The sequence below is a fragment of the Aulonocara sp. 'chitande type north' Nkhata Bay genome, linkage group LG12 (genome assembly GCF_057382095.1).
Source record: "Aulonocara sp. 'chitande type north' Nkhata Bay isolate Kocher_YH1m ecotype deep benthic linkage group LG12, A_spYH_male_GT1.1, whole genome shotgun sequence".
NCBI classification, from domain to species: domain Eukaryota; kingdom Metazoa; phylum Chordata; class Actinopteri; order Cichliformes; family Cichlidae; genus Aulonocara; species Aulonocara sp. 'chitande type north' Nkhata Bay.
The window spans coordinates 9120487-9141257 of record NC_141355.1 but is presented as its reverse complement, the minus strand read 5'-3'; the positions used below and the strand labels follow the sequence as shown (position 1 = coordinate 9141257).

Below are 20771 nucleotides of genomic sequence, written 5' to 3'. Positions count from 1 at the left end.
TATAGAAATCTATCACAATTTCAAAGTTTTTCTTTGGACACTAGCCGCTTTTCAGTTGAGTCTTTGTATCTGACTAATTTTACAGGAATGTTTTTTTTGTTTTGTTTTGTTTGCTAAGCTACTTAACATTGACCCATGAATTCCAGCATAAAAAGGCACCAACCAAGGGATAGATCAAAGCTGTTTCTATGCACAATAGACAACAGACATAAAATAGCATTTTTGCTGCAACAAGGTGATTCCCAAAGAGCTATTAGCCTAAAACTAGAGGCATGGAGGACAAAAGAAGAAAGGGCAGGTTCAACAATCACGTACATCTGTTCAAAGAAGATTTGTACAAACTGTTTGTGCCATTTATGTTTGCACCTTTCGATAAATTGCTGCACCTACTTTGCAATTTCCTGGAAAAAAATATATAAGAAACGAGGGGTGGTTCGAGACTTTTGCACATTACTGTGCGAACTGTGGCACTGTTGCCCACATTAGAGGACGTTTTCATTGCATAACAACTATGGAACACTAGATGGCAGTCTTATTTCATTGTCAAAAAGTAACAGGTCTGTGAAACTCTGAGGAAGCTGTGGATTACAAAGAAAGCCCTGCAAAAAACGGATACAAAAAGAACAGATTTATTGAACTTGAAAATAGCATTAAATTCCACTTAAACATTCATTATAAGTAAATACCTACAACATTACACTGAAATTATCACCAATCACATATAAAACCATGGATGCAGAGGATCAGTTCGAACACAAAAAGCAGCTCAAGAGCTAAAAAAAAAAAAAAAGAAAAAAAAAGGAAAAAAGGAAAAAAAAAAAAAAAAAAAAAAGGTAGTATTAAATAGGAATCCTCAAAATGAACACAGAACAAAGGCCATGCATGAAAGAATTATCAGTTGTTAGTCGTTAGAAATGCTGGTTCATCGAGACGTTGATGCTTTAGCTTCTGCTTTTTCCTGCTGACATTTGCTTACATGTGAAGTTCAACCACATGAGACATGACACAAGTGATTGACGAGCCCTGTTATTTTACCAATTAAAGAGAAAAGGAAACACTAAATACAAAAACCAGTAAGATCCCTCCAGGCGTTGGAAGCAGAAATAAAAGCACCACTTGGCACAGAGCCTGGGGGAGTGTCCCGTCTCTCTGGCACATAAGTATGGGCTTTCTGCTACCGGTGAGAAAGCAAAAACAGTCAGGCTTTTTTTTTTTTTCTTTCTAAACTGTCTCGTGGAACAGAGAGTCAGCGGGAGAGGGAGGAGATAATGCTCAACCTGTTTTGTTTTCATTTTTCATGTTAATCTGAGGCTGGGGCGTAAGGTGGGGATTCTCTATGTGAACATAAAGAAACTTGGAGTAGTCAGCAAGACGTCATCAACGTCACTTCAAGTGTAGGCACTCGTGGCTCTTCAACAGTGCACAGCGACCGCAGTCAGGAGGAGAGGGGGGAAAAAAAATTGATTTTTTTTTCCAAAACAATTGCACCAGAATGTTTCTCCCAAACCAGGTTAACCTCTGCCTCCCATCAGCACACCTGGCTTGCATGTACATAAGAAGAGTGTTTCAGCTCAATATCACAAACAGATACGTTAGGAACAATGGTACATAACCCTACTGTTTACATAAAAAATAAAAATAAAATAAAAAACTAACACAGAATGATGTGGGAAGTCTTTGGTGCTCAGTGTGACAGAAAACTGATGAGATCCAAAGAACTGTTGGCATCACTTCCAACCCCAACTGAGGGTGTTAACGACATAAAAGAGGAGTGTAGCACAGGAACCCACAAACAAACAAACAAAACAAACAACAACACACATCTTGAGTGTACTGTATGGCTATACACGAATCCTTCATTATGCGAGGCCACGCCGGCCTACTTGCTCTCTATTTCTTACAAGCTCAGCCTCCCATCGCCTTCCTCAACAACCCCTTTAAAAACTTGTGCCCTGAGATGGACCAGTCAGCCATTCTTTTACACGTGTCAATCAGTCTATCCTGGCTATTATTAACATAACTCAGTACGCTATCATAAGAAGATGCTGAAATTCAAAGATTTCTATGTACCTTATGAATGTTTCCTATTTAGAAAAGAAAAAAAAGTCACAGCATAGATGCAGTTTTTGCCTGAATATTCTGGGAACTATTTTCATCTACACTGCACAGTAATTAGGGTCTCTCCTTGCTTGCATTGAAGGTATCAGTAAATTAGTGCTCTGCAGATGGAAATGACTAATTGAACCCTTTTTTTTTTTTGAAAAATCATAAAAAGTTGAGGAACATGTTTGAGGAAAGGTGAGAAGATGGCTGGGAGACAGAAAGTGCTGATAAATGAGGAGTCCCAGCTCAGCAGCCTGCAGACTCACGCTGTCACCACAGCCTGCTGCGCTTCCCCTAAAGGTGCTCAGGCTGGACAAGAGTCGAAGACGAACTCGTCGTTTTGTTGTTGGAGGATTGTTGGTGAGAATGAGATGTGAGCGGGAATCCATAGAGGTTTATTGGAGATCTGCTTCGGCCGACCAGACCAGCCGGTGCAGGTCTGCTTTCTTGTGTTGTGTTTGGTCGTAATCCAAGAAGGCAGACAACACAGTTCCAGTTCCAGTAGTGACAACTTTTTTAAATTTACTGCATGATGAATCCAGGCTGTGGGGCCATCCGGGGTGGGGCCCTCTGAGGCAAAGCAGGGGGGTACTGAGAGAGGTAGCTGTTGGGGTAGCCAGAGGGGATGTTGGGGAAGGGTTGCCCTGTTCGGGGAGGAATGGGTGGGTATTGAGATGCTGGGTACGAGAAGGGAGGCTGTGGCTCAGCGGTTGGAGGTGGACTTAGAATTGGTGCTGGCTGGGATGGAGGTGGCGGTGGCTTCCTTCTGGGCTGAGCGAGGGGGGAAGAGGAGCTGCTGCCAGCCTCGCTGAGGAGAGAAGCAGCTCCGGAGATTTCCTGAGAGCGGGAGGGAGGGACTGACAGCTGGGGCAGCCGCTGGCCCTTCATCACCATCTCCTGCAGCTTCTCGATTTTAACCCGTCTCAGGTGGGCCAGCTTCCTCTTGTTCTGGTAGGCATCGATAAACAAATCCAGAGTCATCTCCCCATCCAGTAAAGAATCAGCCATGTTCTGTGGACAGAAGGGATTTGGAGCAGAGTTAGAGAGAGAATAAACAAGGTTAATCCAAAAATAAATAAATAAAAATGCTGAAAAAGTTTCCACTGAAATTACGCTGTCAGTGTGAATGGCTGCAATAAGAAAAGGGGTCTGAAAATTTATTTATTTATTTTTTTTAAAAACGCACAAAATATTTGCACAAATTTTAGGGCTCTGGTGGGTCGAAGTTTCTAAAAGCAGAACAGGACTTCCTTCTTCCCGACTGTCACAAAGTGCATGCTGATAAGGGATCCTCTATTCCTGATACTGTGGGGTCTCTACCTGGCTAAAAAAAAAGTGTCTTGAGATAATGGCGTTTTGTGAACTGCTGCTACATGACTAAAGCTGAATTGATAAGACAGAGAGAGTGTCGACATGAGTCACACTGATAGGAATAGCAACGCGGGAGAATCACTCACTGTTGACGAATGTAACATTTAAAATGATTCATCTAATGGTGGGTTCTCTGCTCACTCACTTCCATTTGGTAAAATGTCACAAAAAGTGACAATTTTCCCACATAAACTGAGCGAACTAATTCAAATATCACTTCAACACTACACTACCAAACTATATTAACACTACTCATCAATGGCAGCTGCCTGCTCTCTATGTAGGTGAGGGATTGCATGCTTATATAAGAAGTCTGATATTTATCAGACACGTACAGAAGCACGAGTCTCATCTTTTCCACATCTACCACATTTACAGTATATATTTTATACTGACAACAGTCAGCGTACAGTTATTGACTGAAGAATCGAAGATGGAGCTAAATCATCGATCAGTGGGTTTGATATAATGTAGCTCTGTGTTTGATGCTAGAAGACGCAAACCTTTTAGAAACACCAAGTAAAACAACGTCTGCTACACTTAGAGTACTGAGTATAAACACTGGCAACCATACCAGTTTACGAGTAGTTTGTATTCTAATGTTTTTATCATACCAGGAAAAACAGCCGACGCACATCCTTGTTTCCAAATAAACTGGGACACTTTAAAAATGCTGTCAGGACCTGACGCCATACAGTGATATACTTTACTCTATCAACATTTGTGAAATGTGATGCTGCCATCCAAGTATCATTATTTTTAACAATACTTGCAACCAAAGAACTTCAGGTGCGTGCTCTTGGGAGCATAAAGGGTAAAAGACTTGCACAGCAGCTGATTTTAAGCAGCCAGTCAGTGCAGAGACTAGCAGAAGAAATGTCACATTCAAATATGATCTGTGATCACACGCTCTTAAAAAGAAGTTCAGCTGCACAAATCTGAGATTTAACTCCTGCGTAATTAGGCCATGACTGTTCATACCAAAAATCACTATCACGACCATGATTACCACAAATGTTTTTGTAGAGGAAGTTGTAGAGGAAGTTTTGTTTTGTTTTAGGCTGCCCAGATTTACAGTTATTCAAGCTGTGAAACCGATTGCATGTCCCTGACAAATTTATACTTAAGCAATTTGATTGATTTGGAGAATATGGCAAATAAATCCAGTGTGGGAAGTGCCTGGAATGTAGGAGGAAGTTTGTACTGACAAAGAATAGCTCAGAGTAGCTTATTAGAAACAAGCTCATGTTTGGGAACTTCACCACTGTTATTAAAATGTCAACTGAGAACAACTCGTAGCGAGCTACTGCAGAATGCGATTTACACCACACTGTATTGTTCAGTCTATATTTTACTGTTCCTTTGTGAGTTTAGATTTCTTATTAGCTGTAGCACTCCTGTTTTGTTTTGTATTTTTGTGACATGTTAAGGCCTATTTAGGGTTGTGTGGTACTGGTTCATGTTAGGAGTTTCTGTAAAGTTCAAAAATAAATGAGAAAACCACATGTTGGAATATTTTTAATGATAAGCACAGTTCTTACATGACTGTGTATAATCTGATGAAGAACACCTTAAAACACTGACGGGACAGGTAGCAGTCACCTCTATGTCAGCTATTCTGCTGCCCACATACTCTCCAACAGGGATCTTAGATATGAACAATGAAGCCTCTGTAGGAGAACACACCATCAACTAGAGCAGCAGGTATAAGAATTACTGACCGAGGATACATGAAGTCATCCGTGGTGACAGCTGAAGAATGCTTACCTCTGTTTCCTCCTCTATTTTGGCTCCTTCTGCCTGAAGCAGGGCCAGCAGAATATCCAGAGAGGTGTTTCCTGACTTGTGGTCTGTTGAAGAGGAAGACAGAGGAACGACAAAGATTACTGTGCTGGGCCTGAACTGGGAGGAGGCGCGGTCGCTGTTGGCAGCAGTCAGTCAGAGTTAACCGTGCTTGTTGTATAACCGGAATTGTTTTCCACAATGTAAGAAAGCAAATACAGGTAGCAAGTCAAACCCATAATTCTTTCATCTCTTGTGAGCTCTCTGATGTAAGTGAAGTAGTAGAGCTGTTCACAATCCTTCAGGCATTTGAGTCACGGGATGATTACGTAGTGTTTACACACTGCTCAAAGGAACACAAATGTATTCTCAAACCAAGGAGCTCATAAAAAGACATCGCTTTAAACATGAATGTTCTGGCATTAAAAGGTTTCAATGAGCCTGTTACACAAAGCTGAGGCGGGACGTGTGAATGCTGCCAGTCAGTGTCCGGGGACTGCCACTTCCAAACCGTCAGAGCACGTCTGTTTGCGGTGAACTTGCAAAGCTCAACTGAGTCAACTGAAACTGCCCTGGTGTCTCCAAGGAGGAGCACAGTTTTGTTTGTGTTTCTATGCAGGGATGAAAGTCTACACCAGCTGGAGCTGGGACTGCATCCTGACGGTGAGACCAAGAACACCAAACTACTCTCCATCTACACACAGTCCAGTCTAACCTGATGAGCTCTTCTGGACAAATAAATCAAGATTTCGAGCTGATATAGAGCAACACTGGTAAACATCCATGCTAGAAAGCTACCTGTAGCTCAAAAGTGCAAACATTAACATGCTGCCCCTTGACAGCTGGAACAGACTCCATCTACTGGTCTAAGGAAGCTTGATTTCAAGAGAAAAATCCAGTACAGGTTGGCTCATTGGTGGTACTGAACAGCAGGCGTTCTTTGTTCTGATTGGTTACATTCTGACTGTATCTAAGGCAGAGACAGACTAGCTGTAGAGCTTCAAAAACGCTGCCATCGCTTGAAAAGTCCAAGACATTTTAAAGACAATCCGAGTGTCCCTTCATTAATATATTACATTACATATATTATTACATATATTATCATTATTATAACAACAAGCTTGGGTTCCCCAAAAGGAATTGCTAAAGCACCTAATCCTACCCCCTCATCTCAGTCTGGTCCCACTTTCCCTGGCAGCACCACTCTAAGATTTCCCAGCTGTCTGAGCGTGTGCTTCCTCCCACATGAGACTAAGCACGCCAAGTTGTGTTCCAAGGCCACAGTCAAAGTCTCATGCAGCTTTTCTGGTGTATTAGTTCCGAATGTTGGGTCTTTTATTAAGGGAAACGGAAAACGAAGGAAGTTAGTGGTAACCTTTTTAATCAGTATGGGCGAACGCTGGGATAAAGAAGCTTCATTAAACGAATCCAAAGGTTGTGTGGAAAACATGACAGATAGTGAAGGCTTTTTCAGACACACCTTGTTAATAGTCTTGATAATTACACAGTGGGTGATTGTAGTTACCTGAACTACTGTCTAACCCTTTTAAACACTAACGCCGAAATGTACCAACACATGTTGTCCTTGTTGTGATCAGATCACATTTAACACACTAGCTGAGGACTTGAATACTAGCACAATGAGATTTAGCTTGACAGAGTACACAAGAGCACACACACACACACACACACACACACACACACACACGAGCAACATGACGGTTTTAGTTAATGATCAACTTTAGATAAAAGCTGCAGCCTGGCTGCTTGTCATCTCATCAAGAAATAACACAATCTGTGAACAACTTTAACCCTTTGAGTACAAAAACCTTAAATAATGGACAGTATTTGATGCTCGTCTTTACCACACGTGATGCTAAAGTGTGACAAGGTCATAAAACAGCCTTCTACGCTGAGTTTAAGTTTATTCTGTTAAGACTAAGACAAAAACATTCTTAGTGTATGTATCTTGTTTCAGATATTTCATTCCACCCATGTTCAACAATTACTATAAGTTAAAACAGACTTACAAAATTCATCATTTCCACTGACTTTGTGAAGAACAGACCATCTCTACCTTTATTACCTACGGCAAACTTTCAGGAAATATAAGACAACGTAAAACTTTATTTTTCTTGAATTTAATTTCAGCCTATGGAAGCCCCGTGTTTAGAGGTCAGATTTTCCTGGAAATCCAAAATGCTGCCCTTAGATTCCAAAAAACAAAAAACTCCCTGGCCGGGGCTTCATGCTTGACACAAAGCCTTTTTCCGGGGTGAACTCCCATCTCTTATTGTTTCCACCTCGCTCCCATAACAAGGCAGATTCTCAGGCAGATCAGCGCACAAAGCTCCAATTCTCTGACTCAGTGGAGAATTGGGTGAACACAACACCAGTCTGGGCCTAGAGATCATGGGACGGCCATTTAGTAAATGAATCCACATCAACTTCTGCTGTGAATATGTGAAAAGGGGGAGTTGTTGGCCTGCCTGCCTGCCTCTCTCTCTCTCTCTCTCTCTCTCTCTCTCATCCTTCCAACTTCCACACTCCCTCCCACCCACTGTGGCTGTTTTATAGCAGCTTGCCTGGCAGCACAATGCTCCACTGAGGGCTGGCGTCCTCAAAGGCAGTGGATAGTGGTGATAGAAAAGAGGGGGAGTGCCTACTGGACAGTAAAGGGTAAAGCAGAGGCCATATAATTTCTGGAGAAAAAGAGAGGACATGAGGGAGAGCTGGTGTTTGACAATATGCAAACGAGCGCACAACAAGCTACTGTACGTCTAATCTCCCATCTGGGTCAAATGACTGTTTCTCTCAGCTCTGAGCATCGCTGTCCCTCCCCAGCTACTCTCCAGTAAATCCACATCTAGGACAACTACTACATGGCAGGTGGGGGTGGGGGACACTGGGTAACCTACATCTGACAAAAGCCACTTCATGCTGGCAAACAAAATCACAAGGTCACAAAAACACACTGGATTGGTATAATATCAGTCCAAGCACCAAGAAGAGAGCTTAAAATATTTGACGCCGATAACACGGTAACAAGGAAAAAGATTCTTGAGAACTAAAATTTATTTAACGGAACTTCATTTTCACAACACAGAAATCTCCCGTTGACTGTGACAACCTTTGAAAGCTGTGAGAGCCTGTCTTTCCAGCAGAGACGGAGCCAAAGTCAAACTTTTATCAGAGCACAAGAGGAATAAATGACTTGCATTCTATTCTGAGTGAGCTGCTTAGCAACCGTTGCGTCACCAAGGTCACAAACATCGTCACGCCGTCTTCTTCACATGCTGAAGTGCTGTGAAGGTATGCCGGTGAGGGACGCTACAAGCCTGTAACACTTTCATGAGTTTCTCAACCTGAGCTGCAGTTACATGTTGAACAGCACTTCTGGGAACAAGGCTGCTGAGGCCTTCTACAGTAAATGTGACAACTGGTCAAACAGGTCTCTTGAGTGTGTGTTCATGTACACAAACAGAAGAAACAATGAGGAACAAAGGCTATGTACCACATCACCTTCCTAGCAACAGGAAACTGCTATCACCTTTAGTTTCTTAGGGTTTCCTCACCAATTATGACCATACTGTGTGTTCTGCAGCACACCCATAATGATATGTTGATTACATCAAACAGGTAGTGTAAAAACTATAACAGAAGCTGTTTTTGACTGGATCACAGATAGAATCACGTCAGGACACTGAAATAATAATAAACCCTAAAACAATCCTAAACAGGTCTTAAAAATACCCCAGACATTTTCATAATCAACAGTGACTATGAAATGACAGTTGTGTTGTGACTGGTTACTTAAGTCTCACGTAAATAGGAAGACTGATTTAAAAAACAAACAAAAAAAAAAAAAAAAAAAAAAACACACAACAAAACAAAGCAGAAACTTAGAGAGAACTTTGGCACTTACACGGGTAAAAACAAAGTAAGATTAACTAAGCATTTCCACCACTAGATCAGTAAGTAACCAAAACCATCTCCTCATTCGCCAATTAGGGTTTTAAAAAAGAAAAGTGATCCATTCCTCACCTCCGTCATCAAAGCTTAGAGAAGGGTGATGGGGACGTTGACCACTGGCACTATGACCACTTCAATTTTTTTTTAACTCAAATGTTAAAAAATGTGAAGGAAATAAAAATAACTGATTTCACTACTAATCATGAATAGAACAAAATATATTAAAAAGATTAAATAAGGTCCCCTGTTTATCATTTGCAGTCTGAGACAGAGTAGCTCAGGCATGACTTGCTTCCGTTTCTAAATGCAAACAGAAATGTTCACTCTGTTCAGAAATGATGTGAAGGCCTTGTGCACAGATATTTAAATGTACTTACTGTTAGGATGTTAATATGTGAGAGTAAACTTGTTTTCCCCACAGTGTACTACAATAATGCAACAAGGAGTTTAAAAAGCACAGCTGCGATTAGCAACACACCCTGTGTGTGTGTGCCTTTTCCATTTCAGGCTATTCCCTTGAGCATTTCTGCAAGTATCACTTCTCAGTGACTTCACGGATAACAGTGTTCAAATTTCCTTTGGACGTTAAAAATTCAAGACAAACCGTTCAATAAAAAATGCCTCTAAAACTCTCTCTCCACACTGCTGCTGCCGTACCTAAGGTGGACTTGCGGAGTTGATAGGATTCAAAGCCCTCTTGCAGACTGCTGTAGCGCTTGATGAGCTGCTCTTTCTTGTGCTCCAGTCTGGGCTGCAGGGCAAGGTTTTGCTCTGCCAGGGTTCGGTTGTTGCCCAGTGTCCTCTCCTTGTTCTGCTGGACTTCTTGGATCTACAAAACAAGAAATAAGTGTTATTAGTATCTGTCTTGAGAAAATGTCCTTTTTCAACACTGATCACTGATATAATCATCAATAATTAAAATGTTTGGTTAGAGGAATCTCCTACAAACATCTGCACATGTTTAGAAAGACAAATTCTGGCCATGAAAACCCAAACTTCATCTGCCTTGATCCACACCAAATATTCAGTATTTTTAAACGTCTTTAACCAAGCAGCAAGATACATGAAAAACAATCTATATAAACAAAAAAGAAAGTCCTGAAAGGCCTTGCTCAAAGCTATCGTTTGTCATTTTGGATATTTTCCATCTAAAAAGAAAAATATCATAATTGGTCAAATTTATTATTATCTCTTTTATTGGGACAGCTGTTGAACATAACAGTAGTTTGCCTTTTTACATTTTCTTTGCTGTCACATTTTAACTTATAATTGAAAAATAAAGAAGACAGAAAAAGGAGAAAAGAAAAGAAGAAAAAAAAAACAAAAACAAAAACACCCCCCCCCCCCCCCCCCAAAAAACAACAACAAACAAACAAACAAAAATTAGAGACCAATACTGGCAAATATCTTTACAGTCCCAAAAGATGTGGAAATGGTTAGCTCCATCTCCCCCACATCTCCAACATTTATCACCAATTCCTCGATATCTTTGTTGAGCAGGGGTAATGAAAAATCTCATAATGCTTTTCCAGCAAAATTCACGCCAAACATTAGACCCAGTGGTAGCCCACTGTATCTTGCATGCGTGAGCCCAACACTTCTCAGTAATTGTCAAATTACCCTCCTTTTCACACTTCACTTTAATATACAGAGCGCTGTCGTTTTTACACCGCCGGATGCTGTTATATAATTTAGAAATAATTTTACTTTGCACTTCAGAATTGGTCAAATTTAAACTCTTTAAAGTTTCGAGTAGAGCAGCAGACAACAAAAACAATATAAAGAGAGGAAGCACGGACCTTCCTAACTGGTACACTTTATTAGCAAACAATGAGCCTGACGTGAGGACACGACTGATTTGTCATGGCAGGAAACCTGCAGGTCAAATCATGTTCTGGGCTCCATTCCATTCAGGTGTGTAAACACCTGTTTCCTGATGACTCACTTGCATTACATTAAGCACTGACTACGGAACTGTGCAAAAGTCTTGAGGCAGCCTCATTTCTTTATATTTTGCTTGGAAAATGGGGAACGGGTGCAGCGATTTATTGATACGTGCCAGCTTGCATGGATATACAGTATGTAAGACAGAAACAGAGTTTGTACAATTCCAATATAATAGAAATTCTCCTCATTTCTATTCTTCAGAAATAATTCCCTGGGCTCCTTGGTGGATATTCCAAAGGCATTCGTTGAACGTTGGCTGGCTGTTTTTCCATTTGGGGCTTTTTTCGATTCAGGTATGTTTTTACTGCAGTAGAAAAAGGAGAAACCAGAGCAGCAATTTATTGCTGAAGACTGGTAGTGTTCTATTGTGTGGTCTTCTATCCAGGTATGCGTTTATTGCATTGTTGTGTTTGTACATGTTCCCAGACACTTTTCAGATTCTTTTACACAGTGACTCGAATTCTTAGATTTTTCTGTGCTCGAAATTCTATTAGTTTTGAGACGATCCCAACACCACTGGCTGAATTGCAGCCCAAACAAAGACAGAGCATGACAGTTAGCTGTAGACATTGACTGTTATATCTAAAAAGAAAAAAAAAAATTTATTTGGATTTACAATTAAGAGTAGTTTCTTGAGAGCTACCCTTCCACTGAGACCATTTCTAATGAGACTTCAGGGCAGAGTAGATGGATCAGTTGAAGGGCCAGATGCATCTCTCAGGGCTTACCTCCCCATTTCTGGCAATACTGTTCACCTGATTTTTTTTTTCTTTTAATTAATAGCTATTTAGGAATTAAATTCAATTTTATTTATAAAGTGCCAAATCACAACAACAGTCGCCTCAAGGCACTTTATGTTGTAAGACATGCATACAGAGAAAAATCCAACATATATCATATGACGCCCTATGAGCAAGCACTTTGGTGACAGTGGGAAAGAAGAATTCCCTTTTAACAGGAAGAAACCTCCAGCAGAACCAGGCACAGAATCACCTTGCTGGGAAATAATTACTATTTTATGCCTGTTAAACTGTGTTATATTTAGCATTTTTCAAAGATTAAGCTAAAGAAATGGGAATAAATTATACCATATTTTTCAGACTATAAGGTGCACTTAAAATCCTTAAATTTTCTCAAAAATTGACAGTGCGCTCATAATCCACCTTATGGTCTGAAAAATACAGTTGTGTTTTTGTGGGAGGCTGCTTGTAGTGCATGAAGATTAAATTTAAAATGTGTTCTTTGCCAAGTTATCCGTTGTGTGCAGACGAGTTAAAATGTTTTGGTGTGTGATAAGTAGCTCAACAAAATGTTTTTTTGAAAATGCTCAAGGACTGGACTGAAAATGAGTGCAAAAGCAGTCCAAAGAAAAATACCCTGCAAGAAAAACATAAAGAAACAAGAGGTGGCTCAGACCTTTGCACAGTCCTGTGTACACCTACAATCAAACCAGTTGTTTTTTAATAATAGTGCAAAATTTTACAAAATGACAAGAAGATAATTTAGATAGGAAAGAAACGATTCCATTTGTAATTCTAAATCCAAGATATGAAGGATTTCCTTTTTTTCCACATTAATGTTAGTGCACACACTTGACAATTTTATCAGAATATACTGTCATATCAATGCTAATACAATTAATAATACAACTAACAACAGTTTTGTTTTCAAATATCATGCCAAAAATGTTTCAGTCTTTAAATTTTCAGTCTATGAAATAAAATTAAAAAAGTGCAGAAAAAAAAAATACCTGTAACAATTCTGAAGAATCTTAAGTGACATCTTCAAATATGTTTGGCTGCAAGACCAAAGGCTTTCTCTTCTGTACAAATGTAACAAAGAACAGCTAGGACTTTTATATGAGTGGCAATTTGCAAAGGTTTTGTTTTATTAGTATCTTACATAAATGTTCCCACACATAGGTGCACATTTTGTTTTTTTACATTGTTGCTCAACAGATCGTCGTAATTCTGAAAACACTTGATACAAGAAATCTTAAAGAAATTATTAACTCATGAACTGTTACAAACAGTCGACAAAAGAGACAAAAATCAGGCTTTTAAATGACTGAAAGTGTAACAGTGTTGCCAACGACCCTAGAATAAAACACAAGCAAGTCAAAATGCTTTTTGCTCGCTATTCTGCTCAGTGTGGGAAAGTAGAACAGAATAATTGAAAATTAGACTGCAGAATATATTTATTACCGTACCCACTTTTAACCACAACATGCACAGTGGGCAGGAAGCAATGACTATATAAGCTTCTCTACCTGGAAAAATCCGTGAATGAGCTCATATGACTGTTGGTAATACTCCAAAAAAAACAAAAAAAAAACATCTACTACTTGTGCAGTCTTAGCTAGAGGACCAAAACAAAGACGTGAGACAAAAATGCTGGCGGAACAGAAGCAATTTGTACCGTGCTGATGTTTGGAGTGATGTGTATTATTACAGAGTGACTTGACTCACAATGCAGCAACTTATGATTCAATGTTAATATCATATGCATACATGCATATATGAGAGAGAGAGATGATGATACAATGTCATCTTTTTTTTCACTGTGGAAAACTCCATCCACGACTGTTTTTAAATGACGAGTTGTTGAATAATTGGTGGAGTATTACATCAACACAAATATGAACTGAAACAATGGAGACAAATGGGATAAACAACATGTTACAGTTGGAACAGTGGGGGATTAAAGAAGAAAAAAAAAATCTCTTGTGCCTTCTCTGATGACTCATTTCACACATCCAACATGTTCTATGTACAAACTCAACTAGGACTGGGCGAGAACACAGGAAAACTCTAAAAATACTCCACAGCGCAGGCCAGGCTTATGGAATAGTTTCTAAAAGTAGTCAGTGGTTGGACTGAATGAGGGGAGGCAACATTTTATGCAGTAAAAGCAGCTAAACAAGTCTACTATAACTACAATTTGCACCGTCACATCTCCAGGTGACTGGTCTTACTACTGGAAGATCTGATTTGCTCATTCATTACGGCCCCACTAGTGATGCAGAGCTTTAAAATAGCATCTATAACTGCAGGCTTGTTCTGTCAGAGCAAAACCATATTATTGTTTACTTGCGGAAATGCTCTACATCGCAGCCCACCCTCCTGAAATAATGACAACGAATGTAGGTCAAGCGCTTGCCTGGATGGACCACAGACCTGAACTTTGGAGAGATGCTGAAATAACCACAACTGAATTCAGGTCACTGTAACGCAGCACTCACAAAAACATGAAAAAAAACCAAAACAAACTAGAATCACATCTTGCATCGGTTATGGAAGTGAGAAATAAAATTATGAAGTCTGAAACTGCAGACTGGCTGCAGAGTTCTCAAGTGGAAAGGTGAAGAGTTCAGGCTCTTTCGAACCATGGGTCAGAAGGATTCCACTTAGAGAAGAGGAACAATTGTGTACAACGTAGAAATGACACTGTAGTGCAAATGCAGTCCAGTACAGTTCTGCATGGACTCTTGAAACAACATCACACTGTCTGAACGTTTAGACACAGCAAAACTGATTTGGTATAAAAGTCTAAAGACTCAACTGTTCAGTTATTTCTAGTAATCAGGATTCTTAGGTTGCTGGCACAAAAAGGGGAATTATATGGTCGATAACAAGTACTGTAGATCCAAACACTAGTGTGGAAGATGCATCCTGCATTTAAGATGCTATTCCAACGCCTCAGTCCTTTCTTGTTGTTTTGAGATAAAGTGAAAGGTTTTACTGAAGGAGATTCTCATCAAAGATATGTAGCAAACTAGCAAATCTAGTGTTGGGACACTAGATTTGTCCCAACACTAGATTTGCAATGTCAGGTGCATGATATTGACCATGCACCTGACATTGCATGGTCAATATCAGATGCTACAAGTCAAAGTAGTAGTACCAAAGTCTTAATTCTCTCGTTACTGTTACTGAGCTAGCTAACCTAGCACTGTTTTCCTTGCTCTTCAACAACACGATCAAAAGGATGAGCCCCGGCTTTCCTTTGTCATCATTACAAAAAAAAAAAATAAGAATGATTATGTACACTCCCCAACTAAACAAACCTTGAGCAAGACACTTTCCTGTTTACTGAAGGTCTCAAAATAATAATAAAAAAAAACATCTTTATCTTAGCTGGCTTCAAAATGGACAGTAAAATAAGCATTTAAAAAGCCCATCAGGAAATGTTTTATAGAAGTGCTTAATTCTTAACCCTTAGATACAGTTTGGGTTAAATTTGACTACATATGGTGCTCAACAGGAGAAGTAGAGGTCAGACAGAGGGTCGGGGGGGGGGGACCTTGACACATAGGCACAGTCCACCTGCAATGTAACCAAATAATCTCAAAATAAACAAACTAGAATCCTTTTACTGTGAACTAACAGAGTAAAGGTGAGGTTGGGAGGAACATAAGGTTATACAACCACCTGAGCTGCCATTTTAGTGAGCCTGGGAAAACTGCACGTCCCACACACGCGAGGTTTCCTGCCACTGCTTTGGAATGCAAAGACTAGTTTATAATAAGCTGTGTTCTAATTGTTGAATAATATTTGTAAATACAGATGGCATGGATTTTTCATGTTTTAGGTAAAACAACACATGATGTAGTGTGAGATGTTTTTCTCCAAAATGAACATAGAAAAACCTTAAGAAAATATTCTCTGTCTGCACACTGAAAACAATAATTAAGGAGTAATTGTCCATTTATTATTGTCAGATGGGCTTTTTATACATTCTTAAGATAGCTTTGGCTCTTTGGTCAGCATTTCTTTTAAACGTGCTTATAAATAAAATGCCTTGACTTGTAATGGAGAGAATACCTTACATTGTATGGTTAATTACTTTAGAATAGCCTTGTATCCCACCAATTTCTGATATTCCAGGTTTGACGGATGCTCGTGCTACATAAGTTAGCTGCTAGGTCTTCACTGACACCATGACATGTTACTGGCATCAAAACTTGAAAATGTTTGATTACACCTCCAAATAACAGACTACAACCTTCACCAGCACAATTCCTGGATTAGTGAAGGTCTTAAAAGATAAGCCACATTAATCTTAATTCAAAACAGACAGCATAATGGAAAGCTGGCTCTTCGCCAACACCATCAACAGGATTGGTATTGGTATAATTTGTGTCATTAAGAAAGCAAATCAATGTCTGATTACACCCACAACCACACAGACCTTGAAGTGATACTTCCTGGTTTACACAATGGACAGCATAATAGAAAGTCTAAATATGCTGAAACATCAGTGAGAATTATCAAAAAAACAACAACTGGGTAATCAACATCCTAGCAGCCTAGTGAAGCGTATCTGCAATTCTTAGTCGTTCAAAAACAGGACGCACTGAAACTAAACAAATTCACAAAAGGGCTATTTGCATTATTCAAATGCCAACACAGCCAGTGTGTTTTTTACAGAACAAGAAGATTGTTGCTTACAGAAAAGCGTACAGTGCCTCTCAGCACTCTCATGTTTCATTCAGTGCCTTATGACACTTACTGCCTTTGTTCTTATCCACTGTACTGTGAGCAAAAAACTTCCCAGACAGTTTCAAGTGTGGTTCAGGCATGTTTTTAAGTGTCCCATTCTCTTAAATATCTCTTGCAATCTTATGACTAACACAAGTCAACAGCTGCAGTGTCATTCCTGTTCCTCCCTCTCTGTAACCTATGGGACTTGGGAAAACGAAACCATAGAGACAATCAGACAGGGTGTGGATGAAAAACAGGAGCGACAACACAAAAGACCAACTCACAGCTCAGCATTCATCCAAATGCCAAAGGCCTGTAGTCTTGCGTCTTGTAGTCGAGCTGAAACTGTCATTATGTTGATATACAGAAGCTTGTGCTCGAGTTTCTCAGCTCTGTGAATAGAGGCTTTTCATCACCTCTCAGGCAGCGAGTCATTATTGCGCAAAAAAAAACTAAGCTAAAATTAGACAACACCTCAGCGTCATGACAACAGACAAGAAATTCCCAAGTCCTGACAATATGCATTTAATGTTTGTGATAAACAGTCAGGTCCAAGCTGTTGGGTGAAAAGCAGAGGTGTGAAGTGTTTCCTCTGGATTTAGCACTTGGTAGGGAAACGTTCCAGCAGCTGTGGTGGGCAGGGGTACAGTTAATCTACTTATATAATACACTGTATTGGCTACTCAGGAGTACAATTGAGTACAATTAAAATTATATTCAGTGCCAAAATTAAACTCATATTCACAATAATTAATAAATAATTATGATCTTGTAATAAAATGTATATGAATAAGAAGGGTGACCAATTTGACTTTAACTATTTTAAGTATATTTAATGCCAATTTTGTTTGCATTACTTAAGTAGGATTGTGGCTTTTACATAAGAAACCATAAATAATGTTACCTAGACTTGCTTTCTACGCTTTTTAAAATTTTAATCTGATTATCCATCCTTCCTGGAGAGGGAGTGGTGGTGGGGGAGTCTTGTTTTGGGGTCATTTTTTCCCCAATGCTCCCCTATTGAAATATCCTGGAAACGCCCCTGGTGGCGGGGCTGATTCAGCAGGAGAACATAAGGGAAGATTAAAACCCTCAGTGGAAGAGACGGTTTTAGAAAGAGAAGCAGCAGCCGCAAGGGAAATAATCAAAAGGGCAAATCCTGTATAAAATGCTAATCTTTTAGCCTTTCGTCTTAATATGCCAAATATCTGTCTGCGCTTTAACCATTCTGGGCAGCATGGCTGTAATCGTTGTGCGTATGGGGGGGAGAAGTGGGGCTTATCAGAAAGACAGACTTATGACACCGTGAAAAGAAACTGCTGAGTCCTTGTGCTGCTGGAGCAGAGCCAGGCAGTCAATATATGAGCCAAAATGTAACGATTAAGTCGTACTCTTGCATGTGATTACTACAAAAGATTGACAGGCTTTGTTATCTGGGAAACGAAAGGTTTGTGGAGAAGCTATGTCGAAACCTTGGAACTCCGTAGCGTTAAAACTTAAGACAATGCTCCGGCCCGTTGTTAACCCTGTTTTGGGCTACGAGACGTGTAAGTTCGCTTGACAACACACGTTTAACATTGAATCCTCACCGCGACCAGAAACAGCCATTTCCAGTAACTGAACCCAGCGAGTGTTGGGAAAGCACAACAAAGGCTTGAGGGAAAAAAACACAGACACAGTGGCCGAGAAAGGGGAGTCAGTAGCTAACACTGGACTACAAAAGATTTACATACCTCGTCCATCTCCTGTACCATTTTTGTGAGCTTCTCGTCGTCCTCAAGAATTTCGTTGAGCTGAACCAACGTGTACCCGCTCAACTTGTTGAAAAAACTAGACATTTTAGCTGCTGTTGTGTGTTTCTCCTCCGCTGTGGTCCCTCTCTTCTCGCCTCAAATTGTGACAGCTGACTGAGCTTCCCTTACAGGAAGTAGAGAGAATACAGGCCTAGTGCCGCCTTCAGGTGCTGTCAGAAATATTGCTTTCGATGGGAAAATGAACCAATAGTGTACGATCCAACGAGGCAGGAGTGTCAAACTCATTCCGAGTTCATAGGCCACAAACCAAAATTACATTTCTTTATGATTTTAGCAACATACAGAGGTTATAGACTGCACGTAAAAGATGGGTACGTAATAGTTTAGATTTGATTTGTGTGGCCTGAATTGACGGAATTAAATGTAAGGTAGTAAGCTAGCAATCTTCCTTATTAAAATGTACCCGAAAACTGCATGGTGCAATGCAGACAGACATCTATCAGTTAAAGCTAAGACTGATAAAATACTAGAGTTTCATTGACTTTTAGAGAAAACCCTCATATGGTCATTACAGGAACTGCACTTGTTGGTAAATCCACCAATATCATTGTCACTATCACCACCTTCACCTTCATTACTATATTAATAAAATCAGTATTATTGTTAATACTATTATTTCGAAATACTGTATGTAATTAGTGTAAAAGTAATTCACGCTGTCTCAACATGTTCACTCTCTTTAACCAAGGCCTTTAAACACAGCTACATGTGAACTATTATGCTTGAGAATAGATTTATAAGTCAAAGTCACTTCACAAACAGCAGGTGGGCAGGACTTATAAGCTCACAACCAGAGCTGTATGCCTGTGATGACCATATTGGGGATATCCATTCTCAGTGACAACGTACAGTGCTAGAGCAAAGAATCTGTCTGAAGTATCAGAAGCCATTTTTGACCCACAGGGATTACTTATATATACAGTGACTTCATTATTTGAAACTTTGTTCATGTTCAATAAGAACATCAACTATTAAACATAAATATTTATTTGTAATGTGTTTATTTGTAATGTTTTATTTTTGAAGTACAAAAATAACATGAAATGTTGAAAGTGACAAAAAAACCAACGTAAAAGACCATTAAAAACCATTTTAAAAATACGCATTTAGATTACAATATATATAGTGTAATCAAAAATGGTATAGGAGATGGACGAGGTATGTAAATCTTTACCCCTATATATTGTTTTTTTTTTTTAATGTGAGAACAGGAGCATGCTTCCCATATGTTGCATCATGGTTTTCTTTTAACAGCACTCTACAAGCTTTTGGGAACTGAGAAGACCAATGCTGTAGTTTGATAACTTGATTTTAGATTTCAGCTGCTCTGCAGCTCATGAATGCTTTGTCAGCTAACAGTAGGCCAAATATTTCCAGTGGGTGACAGTTCTGGACTGCAGGCAGGCCAGAGTAGAACCTGCGCCCATTTGTTTAAAAGCCATGTTGCTGTAATACATAAGGAATGTGTTTTGGCAGTATCTTAATGAAATAAAAAAATTTCATAAATAAAACAAAAAATAAAAAACCTATTTAGAATTATATGATTCCTCTTCTTTTTAGTACTGAGGATGCAATCTCTACCATTTACACATACACACACACACACACACACACACACAAAATGTTGGTAGCCTACTGAAATCCTCAAACTCTTTTAACTTTGCGTTGAGCAACAGTATTCTTAAATAGCAAACTATCTGCCCACAGTTCTTTTTTACTAAGCAGGGAGGAAGATTTGAAATGCTCCGTTTATATCAGACCAAGCTACTGAACCTTTGTAAGTTAATCTATTTAGTTTAATGTACATTGGCCATTTTAAGCTTTACACATACTTGTAGAAATTTTTTTTGTACAATTTTAAATGAAAGGCTTTGATGATTTGCAAATCATTCATCTTTAAAAAAGAAAAAAGAAATTAGGTTTTAATCAGGAAATATGCGTTTAACAGAGTTTTTATAGAGTTTTATTGCTAATGACTAAAAGATGCTCAAGTAGTCTTTATTTGAAATGCTAACCGTGACAACAACACTAGATGGCGCTAGTGTAAAAGCAAAGAGGTGGCCTGAGCCCAGTGGATGACGGTTTGTGGCCAGGGCTAAATGACAATTGTTTTCATATTCGTAGTATAGTGTAAAATATCCACCATAGATTCCTGAAGCCTTCTTATTTTGATGGAACAACGTAGAAGAAACAGCAAATTGGCAAATGTATAGACTTTATGGTGAATAGTCAATTTTTGCTATAACATTTGCATATTGGTTAGTTACTAAAGTTTCAGTCATTTTCAGTCTATAAATAA

General features: G+C 39.4%; 1 protein-coding gene across 1 annotated transcript; it reads right to left on the bottom strand.

Annotated features, from left to right (window-relative positions):
• Positions 1-613: 613 nt before the first annotated feature.
• Positions 614-18607, bottom strand: vps37ba (VPS37B subunit of ESCRT-I a). The gene is made up of 4 exons (XM_086313460.1): positions 18392-18607; positions 9886-10057; positions 5242-5324; positions 614-3114 (listed from the first exon to the last, which is right to left on the bottom strand). The coding sequence occupies exons 1-4, from the start codon at positions 18494-18496 to the stop codon at positions 2626-2628; spliced, it is 849 nt and encodes a 282-aa protein (XP_086169586.1). The 5' UTR covers positions 18497-18607; the 3' UTR covers positions 614-2625.
• Positions 18608-20771: the final 2164 nt, after the last annotated feature.

Bases quoted from the DNA above. Each gene is read 5' to 3' on its own strand.
- vps37ba (XM_086313460.1), bottom strand. From the start codon at position 18,496: ATGTCTAGTTTTTTCAACAAGTTGAGCGGGTACACGTTGGTTCAGCTC. The intron at 10,058-18,391 runs GTATGTAAATCT...CTTGTTTTGTAG, and splicing joins TGGTACAGGAGATGGACGAG to ATCCAAGAAGTCCAGCAGAA. The intron at 5,325-9,885 runs GTACGGCAGCAG...CCTCTTCAACAG, and splicing joins ACTCCGCAAGTCCACCTTAG to ACCACAAGTCAGGAAACACC.